General features: G+C 47.8%; 2 protein-coding genes across 10 annotated transcripts in view; one reads left to right on the top strand and one right to left on the bottom strand.

The window, feature by feature from the left end:
- The window catches only part of CTBP2 (C-terminal binding protein 2), a 130,883-nt gene extending 118,955 nt beyond the window's left edge, over positions 1 to 11,928 (top strand). For all 8 annotated transcript variants that reach the window (XM_086752296.1, XM_086752301.1, XM_086752299.1 and 5 more), the window contains 8 exons: positions 24 to 178; positions 1,083 to 1,227; positions 3,665 to 3,871; positions 5,440 to 5,654; positions 5,866 to 5,996; positions 6,580 to 6,707; positions 7,445 to 7,562; positions 9,682 to 11,928. In XM_086752296.1, the coding sequence (XP_086608422.1) occupies positions 24 to 178; positions 1,083 to 1,227; positions 3,665 to 3,871; positions 5,440 to 5,654; positions 5,866 to 5,996; positions 6,580 to 6,707; positions 7,445 to 7,562; positions 9,682 to 9,862 (1,280 nt within the window). In that variant the 3' untranslated portion in view covers positions 9,863 to 11,928. The remainder of the gene's footprint in view (positions 1 to 23; positions 179 to 1,082; positions 1,228 to 3,664; positions 3,872 to 5,439; positions 5,655 to 5,865; positions 5,997 to 6,579; positions 6,708 to 7,444; positions 7,563 to 9,681) is intronic.
- A 1,139-nt stretch (positions 11,929 to 13,067) lies between these two features.
- Positions 13,068 to 19,282, bottom strand: part of ZRANB1 (zinc finger RANBP2-type containing 1) — a 41,831-nt gene continuing 35,616 nt past the window's right edge. For both annotated transcript variants that reach the window (XM_086751972.1, XM_086751971.1), the window contains 2 exons: positions 17,228 to 17,457; positions 13,068 to 15,934 (listed from right to left, as the gene is read on the bottom strand). In XM_086751972.1, the coding sequence (XP_086608098.1) occupies positions 15,716 to 15,934; positions 17,228 to 17,457 (449 nt within the window). In that variant the 3' untranslated portion in view covers positions 13,068 to 15,715. The remainder of the gene's footprint in view (positions 15,935 to 17,227; positions 17,458 to 19,282) is intronic.

Here is a 19,282-nt window from a genome sequence, read left to right as displayed (position 1 = left end):
AGCCGCTCTCCTTCTGCTTGCAGGTATTCGCCCTCAAATCATGAACGGCCCCATGCACCCCCGGCCCTTGGTGGCACTGCTGGATGGGAGGGACTGCACAGTGGAGATGCCCATTTTGAAGGACCTGGCGACGGTGGCATTCTGTGACGCACAATCAACTCAGGAGATTCACGAGAAGGTAACGGGCGGGTCGGGCTAGGGGACGGCGGGCTCCAGCCTTCCTCTTCCAGTTCTTCTTGAGCAAAACGTGTACAAAGCTGCAGTTTGAGTCGATCAGCAGATAATGTCAAGGGAAGTCCCTATAGATTAAAATTCATTTTGAAGGGATCGGAAATCACTCCCAGGATGTAGGAAAGCGAGCTACAAATGACCGATCTTCACAGTGCTTCAATTATTAAATGCAGGGGAAGGAGGATGGAGTTTTTTGTGAGACATTGATAGATGATAGGTGAGCCAATCTTTGGATAGGTCTTGGGTTTCCAGAGTGCTGAGATAGCTTGTGGTGGGCACTGGTGAAGATTTGAATCTTCACTGAAGGAGATGAAGTACAGCATTATGAGACTGTGCAGCCTCACACAGATATTTTAGGTACTCTTGAAAACATGCAGGAGAGGTTAATGTGAACAGTGTGACAGGTATTTGAACTTCTAACGTATAAAAGATTGTGGAGTTATGAATGACACACGGTCACATTCAAAAACAGATAGTGCTGTAAAACCTAATTCCTTTTTAAAAGCAGAAGCACTCCTGGTTGGAAGCAGAGAGGTTAGCAGATAACCACCTGGAAAAGGGTCCAGGTGAGCGACCAGCTCAGTTTTCCTCTGCCTTGTCTCCCCAGACGTAACATCATGATTTTCAGGTATCCATCCAGTTTGTTCCCAAAGGGAATGGCCTCGGTGTGGGTGGGTCACACCTCTGATGGTTTTGGTGACACCTGGAAGTGTCGGCTTGCACCGTGCCTGGGTCAGACAGGAGCTCAGTAGCAAAAGTGAACAGTTGACTGTGTAATATTCCTGATTCAGGAGCTGCAGGCATCCCCTCCAGGTGTCCTGGTGGCTCCTGACATCTCTGTTCTGTTCCAGGTATTAAATGAAGCTGTCGGGGCCATGATGTACCACACCATCACGCTGACTCGAGAAGATCTAGAGAAGTTCAAGGCCTTACGGGTCATTGTTCGAATAGGCAGTGGCTACGACAACATTGACATCAAAGCTGCGGGGGAGCTTGGTAGGTCTCAGCTCTGCACCCCCATTCCCTCCCACATCCTTCAGGGTCTTCAAAATCGGCACAAGTACCTGCCGCTTCCCACGGGAACGTGCTGGCAACGTGGAGTTGCAGGCAGGACGTTCTGAAAGGGGGTTGATTCAGCCCTTAAAAATACAGATGGAGTTTATGTTTTTTGCATGTAGTGAGTATCCGGGTGCCCCTTTGTGCTGACACATATTTGTGTGGCTGTTCTATTTCTGGCACAGGAGAGTCGATCCAGCTTTAGAAAAATGGGAGGAAGGGTGTTTTATTACATTTTGTTAGGCAAGATTAGTCACTTGGTCTGGTCTGGTTCTCGGAGTCGTGCCCGCACCGCTGGGAAGGCGGTGTGTCGGGCAGTGGAGCAGGAGTTGTGTGTTGGGTTGTTGCTGCCTCCTTTGCCATCTCAGGAACTTGGAAAAAAGAGATTTCCTGTGGGGGCTGCCAGAATCCAGAGGGTCACGTTGTCAGCAAGGAGCCCCTACCTCCAGCTGTGGAATTTTTCTGCACTCCTGAGTTTGAGGTGCATGCGGGCTGCATTGCATGGCTATCAGATGGCACTTGGGCCACCCAGTTTCCATACTGGTTTGGGTGGTCACAGAGACCTTTGGCTGCACACCGCCAGCTGCAAGAGCTGAGTTGCACTCCATGATTTTAGCAGCTGAGTTACAACCGTTTTTGATCACCTGATCCCAAGATTCGGTCGATCAAGCAGTCCTACAAGAGTGTTCAGGATATCTCATGCTGGAGGTTCTCTCTGGGGAAGTGGAGAATAACCATTTCCATGCCATTTCACGTGAGCCGCTTCAAAAGGATAATTGCTATAAGAGAGTTTCAAATAGTCATTCCTAAAAAAGCAATTCTCAATAGAGTGAATTATTTTTTTTTTTTGAGAGGAGAACAGTGTCTTCTCAATGTAATGGTTTCTTCATGTTTTTAACTCGTATTGTTATTATCCATTATAACAACGTTCAGAGGCTCTGAACAGCAAGAAAGGAAAAATAGAACAAATAAAGTAATGGGATACTGCAGCGTAATCCTTCTTTTTATCCTTGGCAAATTGGGTGGCCAAATGATGTGGTTTCGAGTCGAAAATGTAATGACTCCCCACAAATGTAGCGGAAAGTTTAATTGGTATTGCCTTCCGTGCGGTAGTTTTTAAACCGTGCAGTCCATAAATGACCAGGGTCTAAACCTGATGCCTGGCCGCGGCCTCTGCCTGCGATCCGGCAGGAGCAGTCGCCTGATACGTAAACGGGTGGGATTCTTGGGGAGACCCTCCCTCCCGCTTCATTAGGGGCTGGGGCAGGTGGTCACTGTGGTTTGAGGGCTGCTCCCGAGTCCCTGAGGTAAATCTGAAGTTCCCGTTGTGGAAGACACAGGGAACGTCAAATGAGAGCACGTCGGCTTTAGGAGCTCGCGGGGACCGGAGCATCACGTCCCTGTCACCTGAAAGGGAGAGGAGGTGGACGGTGTTTTCAGGGCTTGGGTGGTGATGGATTTTTTCTCCCTGTAGAGTCACTTTTCTCCCAGTTTCTGTAGGTCTTCCAAACAGCCATAGGGTGGGAAACAGTTTTAAAACCAGGTTCCTGGGAGCAGGGAGGTTGCCAGGAGTATGGGAAACAGATTTTTCGATTTTGAACCGAATCAGTCACCTTTACAGAGGAAGGGGGGATTTCCTGAATATCTTCTTCTCTCTTTATCTCCTACTTTTTCATGGCTTCAAGGCCCCAGTCCAGTAAAGGACTCACACACACATCCATCTTTAAATGTGTGTTTAAATCGCATCGAATCCAGTGGGATATGAGCCTGTGCTTAACTGCTCTGCCCCATGGATGTGAAATGGAGCCCACCCTTACGCGCTAGGGAGCCAGAGCCTGGACGGGGCAGTGGTTGTGAAGGCTTTTTCCGTGGACTTGACTTAATACTTGCAGCTCTGGGTTCCTCCTGCAGCACTGGGGGTGGGTGTTTGTGGCGGGCGGAGGCCGCGCTGGCGGTTCGTGTGCCGTGGCGGCGGTGGTCACCCCAAGCCTTGCCGTGGGGTGTTGGGAGGTGACTGTTTCGGTGCTTGTGGGTGGAAGAGGCAGCTGCCACGCCAACCTGGTGGACTGTCCTGCTCAAGTGCACCGAAATATTGGTCTGTATATAATTTAATGGAAAATTGTGGAAAAGGAGTGATTTCTGCCAGCGCGATTTAAAGGGGACAAAGGACCCCTGAGCATTACTGGTCACGGCGGTTTTTGCAGATATTTCAGGCTGTTGTACCTAAACCGTGCACATCCTGGGAAAACATTCCTCCAGATGCTTAAAATATGATCGGCTGGGTCAGGGCTGTGAGGATGAGGGGCCAGGAGAGGGGCAGGTGGCCGGGGCTGCCCCCCCTGAGCCACCCTTGTGCTTTGTGGTGTTGCCTCTGCAGGGATCGCCGTCTGCAACATCCCCTCGGCCGCCGTGGAGGAAACGGCCGATTCCACCGTCTGCCACGTCCTCAACCTCTACCGGCGAAACACCTGGCTCTACCAGGCGCTGCGGGAAGGCACGCGGGTGCAGAGCGTGGAGCAGATCCGGGAGGTGGCCTCCGGCGCTGCCCGCATCCGGGGGGAGACGCTCGGCCTCATCGGCTTCGGTATGTGGGCCTCATTGGCTTCGGGAGACCATCTTGCACTGATTTTTTGGGGAAGGAGCTGTATTTTGTGAGCTTTGGCTCCGACCTTGGAGGAGCACTGGTGAAACCCGTCAGTGCCCCAGGAGGGACCACACAGTGACACCAACCCGACCCTTTCTGAGCCGTGCCCCCTGCGTGGTGGCAGGCCTGCGTAAAACAAAGTTTGTCTTCAGCTCACCCGTAGCTGTAGAGAGTTTCAGCATCAGAGGTGGAGTCAGCACCTCTGCTGATGGATCCTTGGACGTCCCTTTTGGGAGCTTTTGTCCTGCAAAGCCCAGACTAATTAGTGCAAAAAGCTGGCATCTAAGTATGTTTAAATGGGGAAACTGAGGCAGACTCTCTCTGGGGAGACCTTAGAGTGGTCTTCCAGTACCTAAAGGGGGCCTACAGGAAAGATAGGGGAGAAACTCTTCAGCAGAGCTTATTGCAATAGGTAATGGTTTTAAACTAAAAGAGAGTAGATTCAGACTGGATATAAAGAAGATGTTTTCTACGCTGAGGGTGGTAGGACGCTGGCCCAGGTTGCCCAGAGAGGTGGTGGATGCCCCATCTTTGGAAACATTCAAGGCCAGGCTGGACGGGGCTCTGAGCAACCTGATCTGGTTGGAGATGTCCCTGCTCCTGGCAGGGGGGTTGGACTGGATCCCTTCCAACCCAAACCATCCTGTGATTTCTGATTCTGAGATGAGTGGGTGAGGTTATAGCAGGAGATCTGGGTTAGCCCAGGTCCAGCCAGGGTGTGCCCAGCTGTGTGCTGCAGCTGGACATCCATGCAGGCACCCGTGCGTCCCTGGTGCACCAGGGTGCCCGTTGCTGTCTCCACTAACCAGGCACATACTGGGATGCCGCACTACTGCTAGCTGGAAAAATTCAGAGAGAAATAAATCATTGAGGCTGGGCACATGGAGCCTGCGCAGCCCTCGTGGCGGGGACAGGCAGGGGGTCTCCAGCCACCCCGCAGTCGTTCTTCCCCGGCACAGCGGCCGTACGAGCCCCTTGCTTCCACACCACGACAGTTGTCTTTGTCATGCCTAATTGACCAGCCATTCAGCGAGGGGCTGAAAACCCTATCGCAAACAAGTTGCCTAAAAAAGACGATGCTTTTTTTTTTTTTTTCCCCCCTTTCCTTTTTTGGCTTTTCTTGGTAGACCCAGCACCGCAGAGGATTGTTCTCTGTGATATCCAGAGCTGTACGTTGTGCCTTCCCTGCCAGACCTGCACGGCCCTGCATGGTGCCGTGGGTTTGAATGGCTGTGGGCCAGCAGGTGCCTAATGGCCTCACTTTTTTTTTTTTTTTTTTTTTTTTAAATTTTAACACAAGCAACTCACATTTGCTAGAGCCAAGCACAACTCTCCCTGTGCAAGGTGGCAGCGTCCCTGTCTGGGGAGCCCAGGACGTCCCAGGAGACCCCCATCCCAGCCCCTGGACCAGGCTGGGGATCAGCCCACAGGGCAGCTCAGCTGTGTGGAGCCGGGGCAGTGGGACTCAGTTAAATTAACCCCCCACCTTGTCTTTCCTTCACCCCCAGGTCGCACTGCGCAGGCGGTGGCGGTCCGAGCCAAGGCGTTCGGCTTCAACGTGATATTTTACGACCCGTACCTGCAGGATGGGATAGAGCGGTCCCTGGGAGTCCAGCGGGTCTACACGCTGCAGGACCTGCTCTACCAGAGCGACTGTGTCTCCTTGCACTGTAACCTTAACGAACATAACCACCACCTCATCAACGACTTCACGATTAAGCAGGTAATTCACCTCGCCCGCGCAACCAAGGGGAGCACCCTGCTCTTCAGCGGGCAAGCCCTGAGCGTCAGCGCTGGCCACAGGTCCCTCTGGGGTCATGGCCACAGCAAGCCGGTGGCTCAGTGCCTACGGGCTGTCTCCAAAAGAGCTGGTTGCACCCGGCTCATCCCTGAGCACCGAGCTCACCCTCATCTCTCTCTCCAACCGCCGCCAGATGAGGCAGGGAGCGTTCCTGGTGAACACGGCGCGCGGGGGGCTGGTGGACGAGAAGGCCTTAACTCAAGCTCTGAAGGAGGGACGGATACGAGGGGCTGCGCTCGACGTGCACGAGTCTGAACCGTTTAGGTAAAGCCTTGGCTTCTCCTTGGGTCGCTGTCCACAGCGGCGTGTCCACAGGGTGCACAGCACCCATGCACCTTCTCACACTGAGGGACAGTGCTGCTGGTTTGAGAAAAAGCCTGGCACCTTGCGGCATCCGTTGGCTGTGGGTTGGCACCGGGGTTGCAGGTGTTTGAAGGGAGCTTAGAACAAGAAATCCTGTGGGGTTGTTTGGAAAAAGGACGAATGTACTGCGTGGAGTGTTGGGCATTTGTGCCCACGGGCTGCTGCTGGCTGGGAGGGGCTCAGCTGTAAGTGGGAGCGCAGCTTCTCTCACCGCAGCCTGGGGACAGGGGTAGTACTGGTAGTTTGCTTGTCTTTTCAGAAACAATATATATATAAAAAAAAAAGAAAGTATGCTCCTACAGAGGGGGAACCCCAGTGTCCACCCCTTCCCACCCCGTGCTGGGTGACCCACAGACTGTCCCCACATCCCACGCTGCTGCAGAGGGGCCAGGGAAGGAGGCTTTTGTCTTTTGCCATTCATAACTTATTTTGTTCTCTTTTTGAACATTGATTAATCTTTTTTTTTTCCCCTCTCTGCTCCCAGTTTTGCTCAAGGCCCGTTGAAAGACGCTCCGAATTTAATCTGTACTCCGCACACGGCGTGGTACAGTGAGCAGGCGTCCCTAGAGATGAGAGAAGCTGCTGCTACTGAAATACGGCGTGCGATCACAGGTACCCAGCCCGCGGCGGAACCGGGGATGGCTCCCGTGTGAGCCAGCAGGGACAGAGACCCCTGTCTCACCAGGGGACTGGGAAAGGGGTCTAACCCTGATTTTTGTCCCAGCAAAAGAGCTGAGGAACCAAACCTGACTTTTCTGTGGTTGGGTGAGGGTTTTTTATTGGGTTTTTTTTGTGGGGTTTGTTGTTTTGGATTTATTTTTTTAGAAATCAGTGGGGCACTTGTGCAGCATGGCAAAGACTGTGACTGGGAAGCAAAGGCCAGTGAAGCAATAATTGCTGCCCCTTTTACTGGTGCTAACCCAAAAGACGGTGCAGACCATAGCCGACGGCGTGCCAAAACCACATCCCAAAGCAGGGAAGGCGCCTGTGTCCAGCTCTTGCTCTAACTGAGCTTGCTCCAAAACGGTGGACACGATACTCCAGCAAATGAGTGGTTCTCTTGTCCTAAAAATTGCCCCCCTCGTTAACGTGGAAGGCATAGCTTCAACGTCTGGCCAGCCCCTACTTTGAAAGCAGTGGGCTCAAGGGAACAGCTTTTCTGAAAGCTGAGCGTTGGGACTCAGGGTAGGAAACCAGTCTCCAGCAGCCCTGCACCTCGGGACAGCAAATCCGTCCTCCTGAAACAGGGATGTGGGACTTCGTGCCTCCCCCCACATTTATACTAACAAATACAGTGAAGTGGAAAAATTGTACCTTATTATGACACGTATTTTTGTTACCGACTGCAGGGCGCATCCCAGAAAGCCTAAGAAACTGCGTGAATAAGGAATTCTTTGTCACAACAGCTCCGTGGTCAGTAATAGATCAGCAAGCAATTCATCCAGAGCTCAATGGTGCCACGTACAGGTAAGCTGGAGAAGGGACTGTGAGCCTGGCCCGGCTTGTGGGTCAACGAGCCGGGGTAGAAACTCCAGATAGAGGTCCAGAGTCAGGTGGCCTGATTTCCACCTAAATCCCGAGATTAGGGTTGATAACGGCTCAAAGTGTGCTCGCAGGAGGCATCAGGCATGAGGACTCAGCTGGGGCAGGGGCCGCCTTATATCACCATTGCAAAAACACTCTGAGATATAAAAAAAAAAACCCAAAAGCTGTGGGGAACATCAAGTCGTGTTACAGGGCAGGAGCGCGCCCGGCAGCAGAGCCCTTGAGAGGGCCCCGAGCCACGCACATCCCGTGGCCCTGCACGCTCACAGCTGCCTGCAGGTCACGGGCGGCGATTGCTCGCTCGGACCAGTAGAACACGTAGACTGGAACATCCAAACTGGAACATCCAGACCTGGTGAAAGCCTGCTCCTGACTGCTCTGAAGCACGTGGGCAATGCCAGCACCCTGGGGCCCAAGCCTTGGCTTCGCGGCTTAACCCCTGCCTCTGCAGGGCGCTTCATCCTCCCTAAGCTCCTCAGCTCACCTGTAAGCCGGGGTCAGCTCCCCACGGCTGCGGGCAGGGCAAAGCTCCCTTCCCCTCCTGGCTTCCCCCTCCGCCTTTCAGAGAGCATCCAAGATGATTCCTTACCCGGTTTTTCCAAAAAAGAAAGGCTTTCTCATGGCCCAACAACCAGTCAGAAGGTATGGAACGAGACGCAGTCCCAGACCTGTGTCCAGCCTGTCCGCCTCGCCGTGGCCGTGTGGGAATGCTTCCAGCTGGTACAGAATTACTCAGCAAAGGCCAGACTAGAGCTTTGTAGAAAGAATTGCAGGGGAAAAAAAAAAGGCCTGGCAGTAAAAAGGAACAGGAAAAGAAATGGAAGAGCAGAGAGAAATCGATGTCACAAAGGCAGAGCAGCGTGACAGGCGCAGGGCCGACAGCCACCACCCTTCTGTGCTGATCGAACGCTGCGCCAGGGTTTACAGACAACAAAACGCAAACGGGTGCAGGAAGGGGATCCTGAGAGCACTGATCAGTAAATGCTGTCGAGCACATCAGCTCACATACTGCTGCTGGCGTCCTGGTGAGCTGCAGAAAAAGCCAGAACTCGCTCCCACTCAGGCTGGCTTACTCTTGTCTGGGCTTTACCTTTCTCGTGAGCCAGCTTCCAGCCTGATGCAGTTCCTTTCGTCAAGGGCATTTGGTTTACATTAAAGGAAATTAATTTGTGCCCCGCTATTAACGGGGTACTAGGAGTCTGCCTCCACTGAGAGGCATCAAGCACAGTTTTTTTGGGGAAGCGCACTCAAAGCAAGTGATCGCTGTTCAAACAGCTTTTAAAAAAAAAGCTGAGGCATTAGGTGTTGCTGACAAGAAACTTCAGTTCCAGGCGTAAATGCTTCAGTTAATTCACATCTTCTAGGAAATACCGGCTCCGACCCAGAGCTTTATGCTCAGCTTTCCCCGCTGCAGGATCAGGGCCGGCGTCCCCCTGGCCCCACAGAAAAGCAACGTTCCCCCGGTTCAAAGAGCCTGGGGAGCTGGCTGGGCTTTATTTATACCTGTTGTATTCCTCTCCTTCAGCTGAGTGGCAAAAATTATGTCTCCTTGGGCAGTTAAGCACCAGGAAATTGTTACTGTAGGTCACGGTATCGCATCGCCAGTTTGTACTTTTAGCATTATAAGTAAAAGTGTTGCGTTCAGGCAAGTAGTGCAATAATGGTCTAGAACAATCTGACTTCATTTAAAATACCTGGTAATTAATAGAATCAGTATTTGCTATCATCTTCCTCATCCCTACTCTACCACGGGAGTGTTCAGGGTTTTTACATGTATGAGGCAGTACTCGCTATAAATAAAACCTGTTTCCTTGCCTTTCAAAAGATAAGTGGTACCGGCTCATGAAGCAGTGCCAGCGCTCAACTACGCTGTCACAGCGTGCTCGAGGGTTAAAACCAAAACAAACCAAAAAAAACAAACCACCCCACAAGTTTATGTTGCAAAGTCAGGGCAGTGCTCTTGCAAATCTGTGCAGGGGGGCTGGGTGGTGGGCACCGGCTGTGGCCAGCTCCGACGTGACCAACCTGTCCCCTCTCCCAGGTATCCCCCCGGGATGGTCAGCGTGGCACCGGGAGGAATACCGGCAGCAATGGAGGGCATCATTCCCGGAGGCATCCCTGTTACTCACAATCTTCCCACGGTGGCACATCCTTCCCAAGCTCCATCTCCTAACCAGCCCACAAAACATGGGGACAACAGGGAACATCCCAACGAGCAATAGCAGATAATTTAAAAATCATTCAATAAACTTGGGACCAAGAGACATTGGAAAAGAAGTTATACACAAACTGAAAAAAAAAAAAAAAAAGAATTTGATACGAAATTTGTAATGTGGATTTTCGACAGACGCATCATTGATGTTCCAGTGTTAATGACCAAGGGATAGCAGTCAAGGCTGGGGAGAAGCCCTGAAGAAGTCACCTGCTTACCGAAGCGCCGAAAACTAGGCTGTGACATTAATGATCAACTTCTGTTCTTGTGTGTTAAGTTTCCTTCATCTGTGCATCAATCAATCACATGAATAAAAAAAAAAATAATTTTTTTCCCCCCTCCTCAATTCCTTGGGAGGGACAGGGCTTCTGCCCCTGTTTGCCAACCACTGCATTAAGCGATTCTCACAGAGTTAACCTAGAAATGTAAGAGGAAACCATTATGTGGCTTCAGCCCTTTCCTTACTCTTGTAGCTGGTTCCCTCGTCTAATGGGAGGCAGCACTACTGGCTTAGAAATGGAAGAAAAAAAAAAAATATTAATAATCCTTTTTTGCAGTCTCACAGGGCCAGTGATGTGTAACAAGTTCTCCTGCCAGGTTTAAGTTTTAGCCGTTCCAAGCAGGAGCTGTGGGATGGGGAGGGCAGAAAGGGGCTCCTGGCACCGCCCGCTGCCCTCCCAGGCTAACGAAAAAAAACCAAACGGCCAGGCTCTTCTGTGCCCAACACACCGGATGAAGGAGCTGTGCATTCACCTACGCCCTGCAATGATGCAAGGAAAAGAAAAAAGGAAAAAAAAAAAAAAAAAAGAAAAAAAGAGAGAAAAAAAAAGAAAAAAAGAGAGAAAAAAAAGAAGAAAGTATTAAGAAGTTTCACACACTATTTGTACTCAAATATATTTTCTCAGTTTTAAATCTGCAGCTATTTTATCAAGTGGAAAAAGTCTTGAGCTGGAAAGGGTTCAAGAATAATGTTGCATTTCCTTATGTCTCAGGAAACACTTTTTATGGTAACTTGTCAGACTGTCTATGAACAAAACCCACTTTTTTAGACATTGATAAAAGTCTTTCTTCACGTGCTATTTTATACAAGAACACTTCCAAGTGTGTTATTAGATGTGACTGATTTTAACAGATCCTGTTAGGTTTGTATCAGCTAGTTACATGTTATATTCATAGTCTTTTGTGAGTCATCGCCTTTTTGGTTTTGAAAAGATGGCCTATTTTGAGCCTTTGTATGGGTACATTCCTGTTTCTGTGACAAAAGAAAAAAAAACTTAAGCTGTCCCAAACAGACAAAAAAAAAAAAAAAAAAAAAGCAAAACCAATGGCTATCAGAAGTATGTTTTGTTTTAGTGTGTTACCGTTATTGTATTTGTTTATTGTAAAGGTGGACATTTAGCGTTCAGTGCAGTTTTCAATAAAAAGTGATAAAATTTCTATAATTTCTGAAAGGTAAGAGCTCTTGCTGCAACCTGATGCTTTAAGGTTCAGAAATGTAACCGGTCACACTGTGCCCTCCTCCGAAGCAGAGTACGATCCCACAACAGAGAGCAGGGAGTGGTCCTCCTCCAGCAGTGAAGCGAGGGAAGCAAGCTGAAACACGCCAAGAGGTGCGAGCAGCTTCCAGCCTCGCTGGACAAAAAGCTCCTCCTTTCCTTTCCACCCTTCCACGCTGCGTCAGAGCGCCACGGCCTCAGATGGGGCAAAGAGCTGGGTCTGGGAAGGGACTCAAAAAAAGCTGAAACCAAGAAGTGTCCAGGTTACAAAACTCTGTATTTTGTTTGCTTTAAATTAAACTGAAAACTAGTTACCAGCTTCAAACGTTAAAAAAAGAGGTCGCCGTTCCTAGATGAGCGACCGCTCTTTGTCAGTGATAGCACAGCACACCAGTGATTGTCCACAAACGCCATGGGAAACCCGGAGGAGAAAGCAGGTGAGTTACAGAGAAGGGATCTGGGAAACACCGAAATTACGGTAAAAACCAAGAGGAAAACATTTAATTGATGTTAAGGTTTAGAGTTGTTTTAAAAATAAACTAGCTCTGGTACTTTCTTTTTTTTTTTTTTTTTTTTTAAATAAGCAGCTGCATCCCAGATGGGTGCGTGTACTTCCCTGCGTCACAGGATCCCGCGCGCCGGTCGGTCCTTGTGCGCCTGCTGCCAGCAGCGGACTCTGCACCGCGACAGCGAGAGGCTTCGCTGGGACCCCACAGGGAACGGGAACCGCTGTGGTTTTCATCCAACGCCCAACCTCCCTCAACCAAAACCAAGGACGGATGCAAACGGAGGCAGGCAGCTCCTACGGAAGCGCTACGAGCTCAACAAGAGCAGAAATGAGGAGATCCCAAGGGTCACAACCGAAAGGACGCGTTTTAGTAACAGACCGCAGGTTTAGAAGCTCCCCTCCCGCTGCTGAGCTTCCAGCGCCCGCAGCGCCAACACCAGCAGAACACGCACAGAGAAGATCCATGGAAGTGGAAAGGGAAGAGCAGCATCGCAATGAAGATACGGTGAAGCGCCAGGGAGCGGCACGCCGCGACGCGCAAAGGGAAAATTATTGGGCAAAGGAAGGGGAAATGAACAGCTGCTGCTGAAGGTTCGTGCCGTTGCTTCACCGACGGAGCCATACCCCTGTTGTCACGCACCAGGAAGGCAGGCAGGGAGGCTCTCCACCGATGACGGATGTCAGAGGAGCTCAAAACAAGCAGCTTGAAGGCGACAGACACTAAATAAAACCTTAAAAAGGGGTTAAGGAAGATATTGAACATGAGGGGGGGAAAAAGGAAAAGCAGCAATGAAATAAGGGTCTCTAAATGCACACAAACAGATTTTGTTAATGGAGTAAACAAAATCTAGTAGTACTTGCCGTAAGCCATGCAGCTGAACTTTGGAAGAATCCAGAATTACTAAATTTTAATATATTAAAACCAAAAGAAATACCGGGACTTTCACCGAGGAATTCATAAATAAAACCAGAAAAACCGACCGAGTGTAAAGGAGGCAGCAAGGAAAAGCCAGATTCCGTGCTAGGAAAGCGTGCGCTACTGCGAGCAATAGCATGAGGAAAATAACACTGAAAACCCAGGTTTGGATGGCTGAGAGAGCAGGAGGTGCCCACAAGCTGCAAGGCAGCATTTGCAAATCATCTCAGTGGTTGTAAAGTTCCAGGTATGCAATTCAAGGAGAGGACCCATGAACATACACTGACTACTGTGCTAGCACAAAGCAGGGGTTTGCATCTCTTTAATCTACAGGTACAGGAGGTTTGGATTCCTTTGATTTTGAAAAAAAGAGACTTCACCAGCTCTGAAATGACCTGTGAAGCGCGTTAAACCTGAACATACCATTTTACAGCACATCGGAACAAAACAACAATGATCAAAAAAGCCAAGAGCTCTGGAGTACGGGGACTGTCCTCTCATACCAGAACGAGAGAAATACCGGAGAGCACAGCGCATGCTTTTGGAAAACGGCTGAACCGACTGCACGCCGGACTTCCACTCGCTGTGGTGACGTGGGACGGGGATCGCGGGCTGCCCGCGTACAGCAACAGGAGAGAAGGGAAAGCGCGCTCGTCGAATTTGGCTCAAGGTAGACTTTCACATTGGTTATTCTCCCCATGTCACAAGGAAGCTTTACTTCCTTAAACGGAACAGTACTGCAGAAAGCAAAGGTGGAGGGATGTTCAAATCCTGCACAGCGTTTTGCACACCCCTTCAAGTAGCCTACGGAAGGCAGGAGCTTATCCTCCTGTCCGTTCCAACGGGGGTCTGCGCACGGAAGCCAGCCCCGGGTACGCCAGGATCTGAATTCACAGCCATCTGCTGGCTGAAGGAGAACTGCTGCTGCTGGCACGCTTGGTCCTCAACGAGAAGGACCTCCAGCAGTGACTGGGTTGTAACGATGCCACCAAGCACTGCTGCAGGCCAGCTCGGAGCATGCAAATTCCCATCCCAGCTTACTCTGCGTTCAGTTCCCCTGGCAGAAAAGCTTTACGTCCTCAGCTAGATAAGGTAAAAAAAGGATTTCACTGCAAGGTAAGAAAAAGGATAAAAAATCCCCAAACAAACCAATTTAGAAAGCGAACCTGAAACAGGACCATATGCTTGCAGAGAACCTCTCCAGAATCTGCGGTTTGCCTATTTAGTCAGGTAAATAATCCATACGTCGCAGATAAGCGTGCATTCTTTTACCTGAAAATTTGCGCATGCACCAATCGGAGGTGATCTAATGGCCAAAAAAAAAAAAAAGTAAAGACATTTTGTAATCAACCTCAGTGGAATCTGTGAGGGGCAACTGCTGAGTTAATACAGTACTTCATTATTTCTCGACTTTTGGTGTCATCACCAAGTTTACGTAGGAGTTGTGCACATTTCAACACCGTCTAAGCAGCATTTGGAAGAAAAAGCAGCAAGTTCCTCAGGGTTTCCATAGCTCTGAACTGCATAAAAATAGGTGCTATGGGGCTCCTTTCCAAATTCTCAATTAAAACAATTTCACCTACTACAAAAGTCCTTATTCAACCACCACACCATCAAAAGTGCTCTTCCAGACAACCTGAATTGCACTGTCTAGGTAAAAACCGGCATTAACCTTTAGTGTTTCAGCGAGATTTTCAGATAAACTTTATCCATTACAGGTTACATGGCTAAAGTTATCAAATAGAATAAAGATTTCTACTGGAGAATATACTCTGAACTTACAATCTTAGGAACTTACATGGGTTTAAGTATGGCCACATCAATCAACATGCAAGAAATTCCCAGGTTTACAGGCTGAGAAATACATAACACAGTGCTTAAGAACAACTTTAGCATAGATTCTTCTTTTTAATTAGAACTGCCAAGTGTATTCTCACTAGATTTAATGACCAAGGAGCCACCCTTCAAAAAGGTGTTTTTTCATTTGCAGCCATGTTTTAAGTTGATGAAAGAATAAATGATAAAATAATAGTTTGGATCACAGCAAGACAGAGTTTTGACAACAGGAAATTCTCAATCGTGTCCGAGTTCTCAAATTTCACACAATTTTGTTTAGTGTATGCTCACTGGAATAAAATCCCTATATTTTAGGTCACTTCTCTGAATAAATATTCTTAGATATACTGAAAGGAATCTATTAACTATTAGAAGAATAAAAAAAAAAAAACCAGAAAAAAATCCAAATCATTTCACTCAATGAAAAATTTAGCTTCTCTTCCAGTTTGTTCCATAGAGTTTAGATTTTATTATAGGGGCACAGCAGTAACTAAAGTATTAGTAAATTAACGAACGTATTTTCACTTATGACTTGCTGTGGGTATTTTGTGCAAACAAACAAAAAAAACCTCACGATCTGACCTGGGCACTAGTGAGATTGCACAAAAAAGGGCCTTTCACGGAAATGTGTCAGAGTATCTAAGAAGTGATGTCGAATTACCAAGTTCTACTGGAAAAGAATCTTGGAGGGAAGAGATATCCATCTAACGTGTGCTTTCGTAAGTGCCCTTAGTTGAAAGATTTCTTCGCAATAATTAAGATGCTGGTATACTTTTCCTATTACACAACCTCTTACACAACCACATGCGGTACATTTATAGACAGATTTACAATCAGAAAGAAAAATGTGGGGTTTTTTCTGTCTTGATAATAAAATTAGCTGTTTTTTGATTCTTTTTCTTTGTTTTTATACAAACTGTAGTCCAGCCCATTTCGCTCTCTTCACGCAGCAGATGAGCTTCTAGACTCTCTCCACGCTGGTTCGGAAAATTCTTTCCAGCATGTTTCCCCTAGGACTGGGTCGTTCCACAACAAACTGCTAGAGCACAATGCTAACTCCGGGTCACACACTCTGCGCTGGTAATTTTCTTTACAATTTCTTCAGCATCATTCATCGTCGTCATCCTCGTCTTCCTCGCCATCAGAAAGGGATGTACAAGGGCGGATCTGTCGGTAGCGATCGAGCCACTTCTCTACCATCTGGGTGACCAGCGGATGATTGCGCCTACGAGAGCTTTTCTGCATCGCGACGAGAACCCCTCCTTCCGTCACACAGCAGTCCAGCCATTCCCGAAGCAGCTTTTCTTGCTGCTCCTCGTTACCTATCTTTGGGGAGGGAGAAAACACATTGAGAATGAGGCTTGAAACATTACCAGCACACTTTAAGCAAGCCAGCTGTGGTATTCCGAAATACCCAGGCTAGGGGAGCAGTGCAGTTCTTCTCAAAGCTGGCAGAGTTGGTACACTACTTCACCGCAGCTGGGAGTCTCCAAAAGCCAAACTGATGTGTTTTCAACCAAAATTTGAAGGCTCTGGAAATATTCTCCAGCTATTCATTCCAGGAAACATTCCAGGCCAGGTTGGACAGGGCTCTGAGCAACCTGATCTGGTTGGAGATGTCCCTGCTCCTGGCAGGGGAGCTGGACTGGATGACCTTTGAAGGTCCCTTCCCACCCAAACCATTCTGTGATTAATCATAGAATCACAGAATGGTTTGGGTTGGAAGAGACCTCTGAAGCCCATCCAGCCCAACCCCCCTGCAAGGAGCAGGGACATCTCCAACCAGATCAGGTTGCTCAGAGCCTCATCCAACCTGGCCTTGAACGTTTCCAGGGATGGGGCATCCACCACCTCTCTGGGCAACCTAGGCCAGTGTTCTGATTCTATTCATCCCTTCTAAATTTTTCAGATGCATATTTCCAATACAGTCTTCCTGTATTTCAGTTACTTGTGAACAACTGATTATTTAGGCACAATACGTAAGGAGGGTAAGTCCCAAAAGAGCCTTCTGGCTTTACAGAGCAGTTTTTAGGAGTCTAACAGTTCCTAAACATTTCCCCTTTTAAGACATAGCAAATGTTGGGGCTTGCTGAAAAATTATCCCTCTCAATTGAAAGCTCCAACTTTTTCTCCTTTATCTACAGGATGCCCAGGTTTTGCAATGACTTCAGGTTTTCCAACACTCCCTCCCCTCCTCCATGTACACACTTTACTGAAGTGGTTCCCCATCTTTATCGTAGTTAGTAAAGAAGAAACAAGTTGAGTTTTATTAGAAAAAGAGGTAGAGCATGCTCCAAGTCAGGCCAATATTTATATTGCATGCTTTAAAAATATTTCGGTCTCGCACTAGTGTCAGAATCCTTATTTCTTGGTCCTTTTCAAGGTACGCTTGTATTCACATGCGGAGTGAACGGAGCTACAAATAAGCATCAAATCTGTGAGAAAATATCCTTCAGAATCACCTCAAGTGATGGGGAAGGGAGCAGTATTAATTAAACAGAACAGCATATTCCCTGTCATTCTTTGACCTGCAAAAGCATGGGGCTACAGAGATAGCTGAGGCCACAGCTTAAATAAGCAGCCGCCACACAGGCTCCCAGCTACAGAGCTATTCCTTACCTCTTGAGCAGAAAGGAAGTGAATGTGCAATAGCTTCCTCTCACTGTCCACCAGCGGTAGAAAAGTAACAGTAACATCATCATCAGTGTTCAAGTTAGCACCAGCACCTCGATTGCCGTAACCATCGTTCTCCATGGCAACCAGAGCAGAGAAATGGCCCCTTGTGTAGCCCAGAGCAATAGGACTTTTCCAACAAAAACTCTGTTCCCATAACAAAGGCAAATAGACACCTACGGCAAATTAAGAGAGAGGGGGAGACTCAGCTACAACGTCCAACAGTGAGGAATTACGATACAAACCTTTGGCTTTTGGCTAAACACAGTAACAGCAGCACATTAACAAGCAATTAAAATAGAGTTGGTTCGGTCTGCATTAACATAGGTCACGCTTTTCAGTACAGCTAATTATTAATAATTATTAATAAGAGATCAGTCAAGTGTCTCTACAACTGCACAAGTTTAGACATAAAAGCCATTACAACAAATACCACATTACTATTCCCCCAAAATCTATGCTCTATAGTATGGTGATGAAAAAAAACCAGGTTTAGAAAAGCAGTCTTACGTTCGGTAACTCTTCTTAAAACTAAAAAAAAAGTTGGAAAAAAAAAAAATCTGATTCTGCATCACAGAAATAAAAGCTACAGTCAGATGTCTATTTTTACCGGAAGAAAAAATCCCATCTGCTTACAAAACTTATTATTAAAAGAACTTACTACACTAAATGTTACTCAGCACCTAAGTATGCAGCCCATCCCAGAGACAGCGGGACTCCTCAAAAACATTGTATTAATAGATTAAATTAACCCAACCCACCACCAAAAAGCTGATACTATTTTGCTCAGACACAACAAATTACTGATGTCACAGATTCGGAAAGAAACTGCACTTTTTCTCCCCACCGTTTCTAGTCATCGAGACAGTAATAATTCGCTCGAGGTGCATCAGGTCTCAAAATAAAACTAGAACTCCTTTCTTCTAGGAACGTAAATAATTCTTGGTGTGTACTGCTGCAAGACAACTTCGGCAAAAGCACGCCTCACCTTGTGACAGTTTAAAAATAGCCACGCGTAAACTTCAGCGCACACGTAGCATAGCAACCTTTCATAGTGCAGCTGCTGCCAGCCACTTTGGAACAGACGCTGCGGAAAAAACAAGGCACTTCACTTCTCCAACGTCCATGGAGATGGAGGGGCAAGGCTAAAATGGGAATCTGAGGCAGGGGGTGGTTTTGGAGGTTTTACTTCAGTTTAGAACTCATCTTTCGTTCTTGCAACAAACGTTAGTGGGGGCTACTGGCAAATATTTGTCCCTTTTTCCCTCCCATTCTTGAATTAGCAATCACAAAATACCTAAAAGTCTTTCCACTTCTTTCAGATTAAGATTCACCCTGGTTTTTACAACACCTAGTTCTAAGGGCAAAGCCGTTTAATACCTTCTTCGCCCTCCCTTCATCCCATCCGCGTTACAATGCGGTCTCACAGTAATTCCACGATAACTCTTGTTCTTAAACCTTGTTTAAGCGTTAACCAATAAATTTCAAGCCTTTACATTTAGGGAAAGAACCAAACATCTGGCTGAAATTCAAAAGTTACACTGAAAATAACATACGAACAGTCCAGTGTAGCGAAGGCAGTCGCTCAGTCCCTGGAAATTCATTCTTCATGTGTACGCAGAGAAACAACTTCATTAGCTTCTTTCAAGCTTTGGTGCAAAGCATCAGCCAAACGATCAAGCACCAAGGGTTGGAAACTCAATTATTCACACCGTGTGCTTTATTTAAATACGATGGTGCTATCTGTACACACGTTGGTTAGGTCACCGAGGAATTTCAGGCATTACCAGGGATAAAATCTAGTGCTGTGACGACTTATAAATAAGTCAATCTGATATAAATTGAGAAGGGAGTGTGACAATCCTGATGACATGCACACAAGCCACAGAAAGTAACGGGCATGGGCTAACACCCATCCCAGAAGCCATCCACTAGGATTTCATTTCTCCAGCCTGAACTGATGATAATTTCCGTCAGTCACCTTTTTTCCTGTTTAATTTT

Source organism: Chlamydotis macqueenii, chromosome 7 (assembly GCF_036417535.1).
Source record: "Chlamydotis macqueenii isolate bChlMac1 chromosome 7, bChlMac1.mat, whole genome shotgun sequence".
In the NCBI taxonomy this organism is placed as follows: Eukaryota; Metazoa; Chordata; class Aves; order Otidiformes; family Otididae; genus Chlamydotis; species Chlamydotis macqueenii.
The sequence above is the reverse complement of the archived record's forward strand: the minus strand, read 5'-3'. Positions and strand labels throughout refer to the sequence as shown.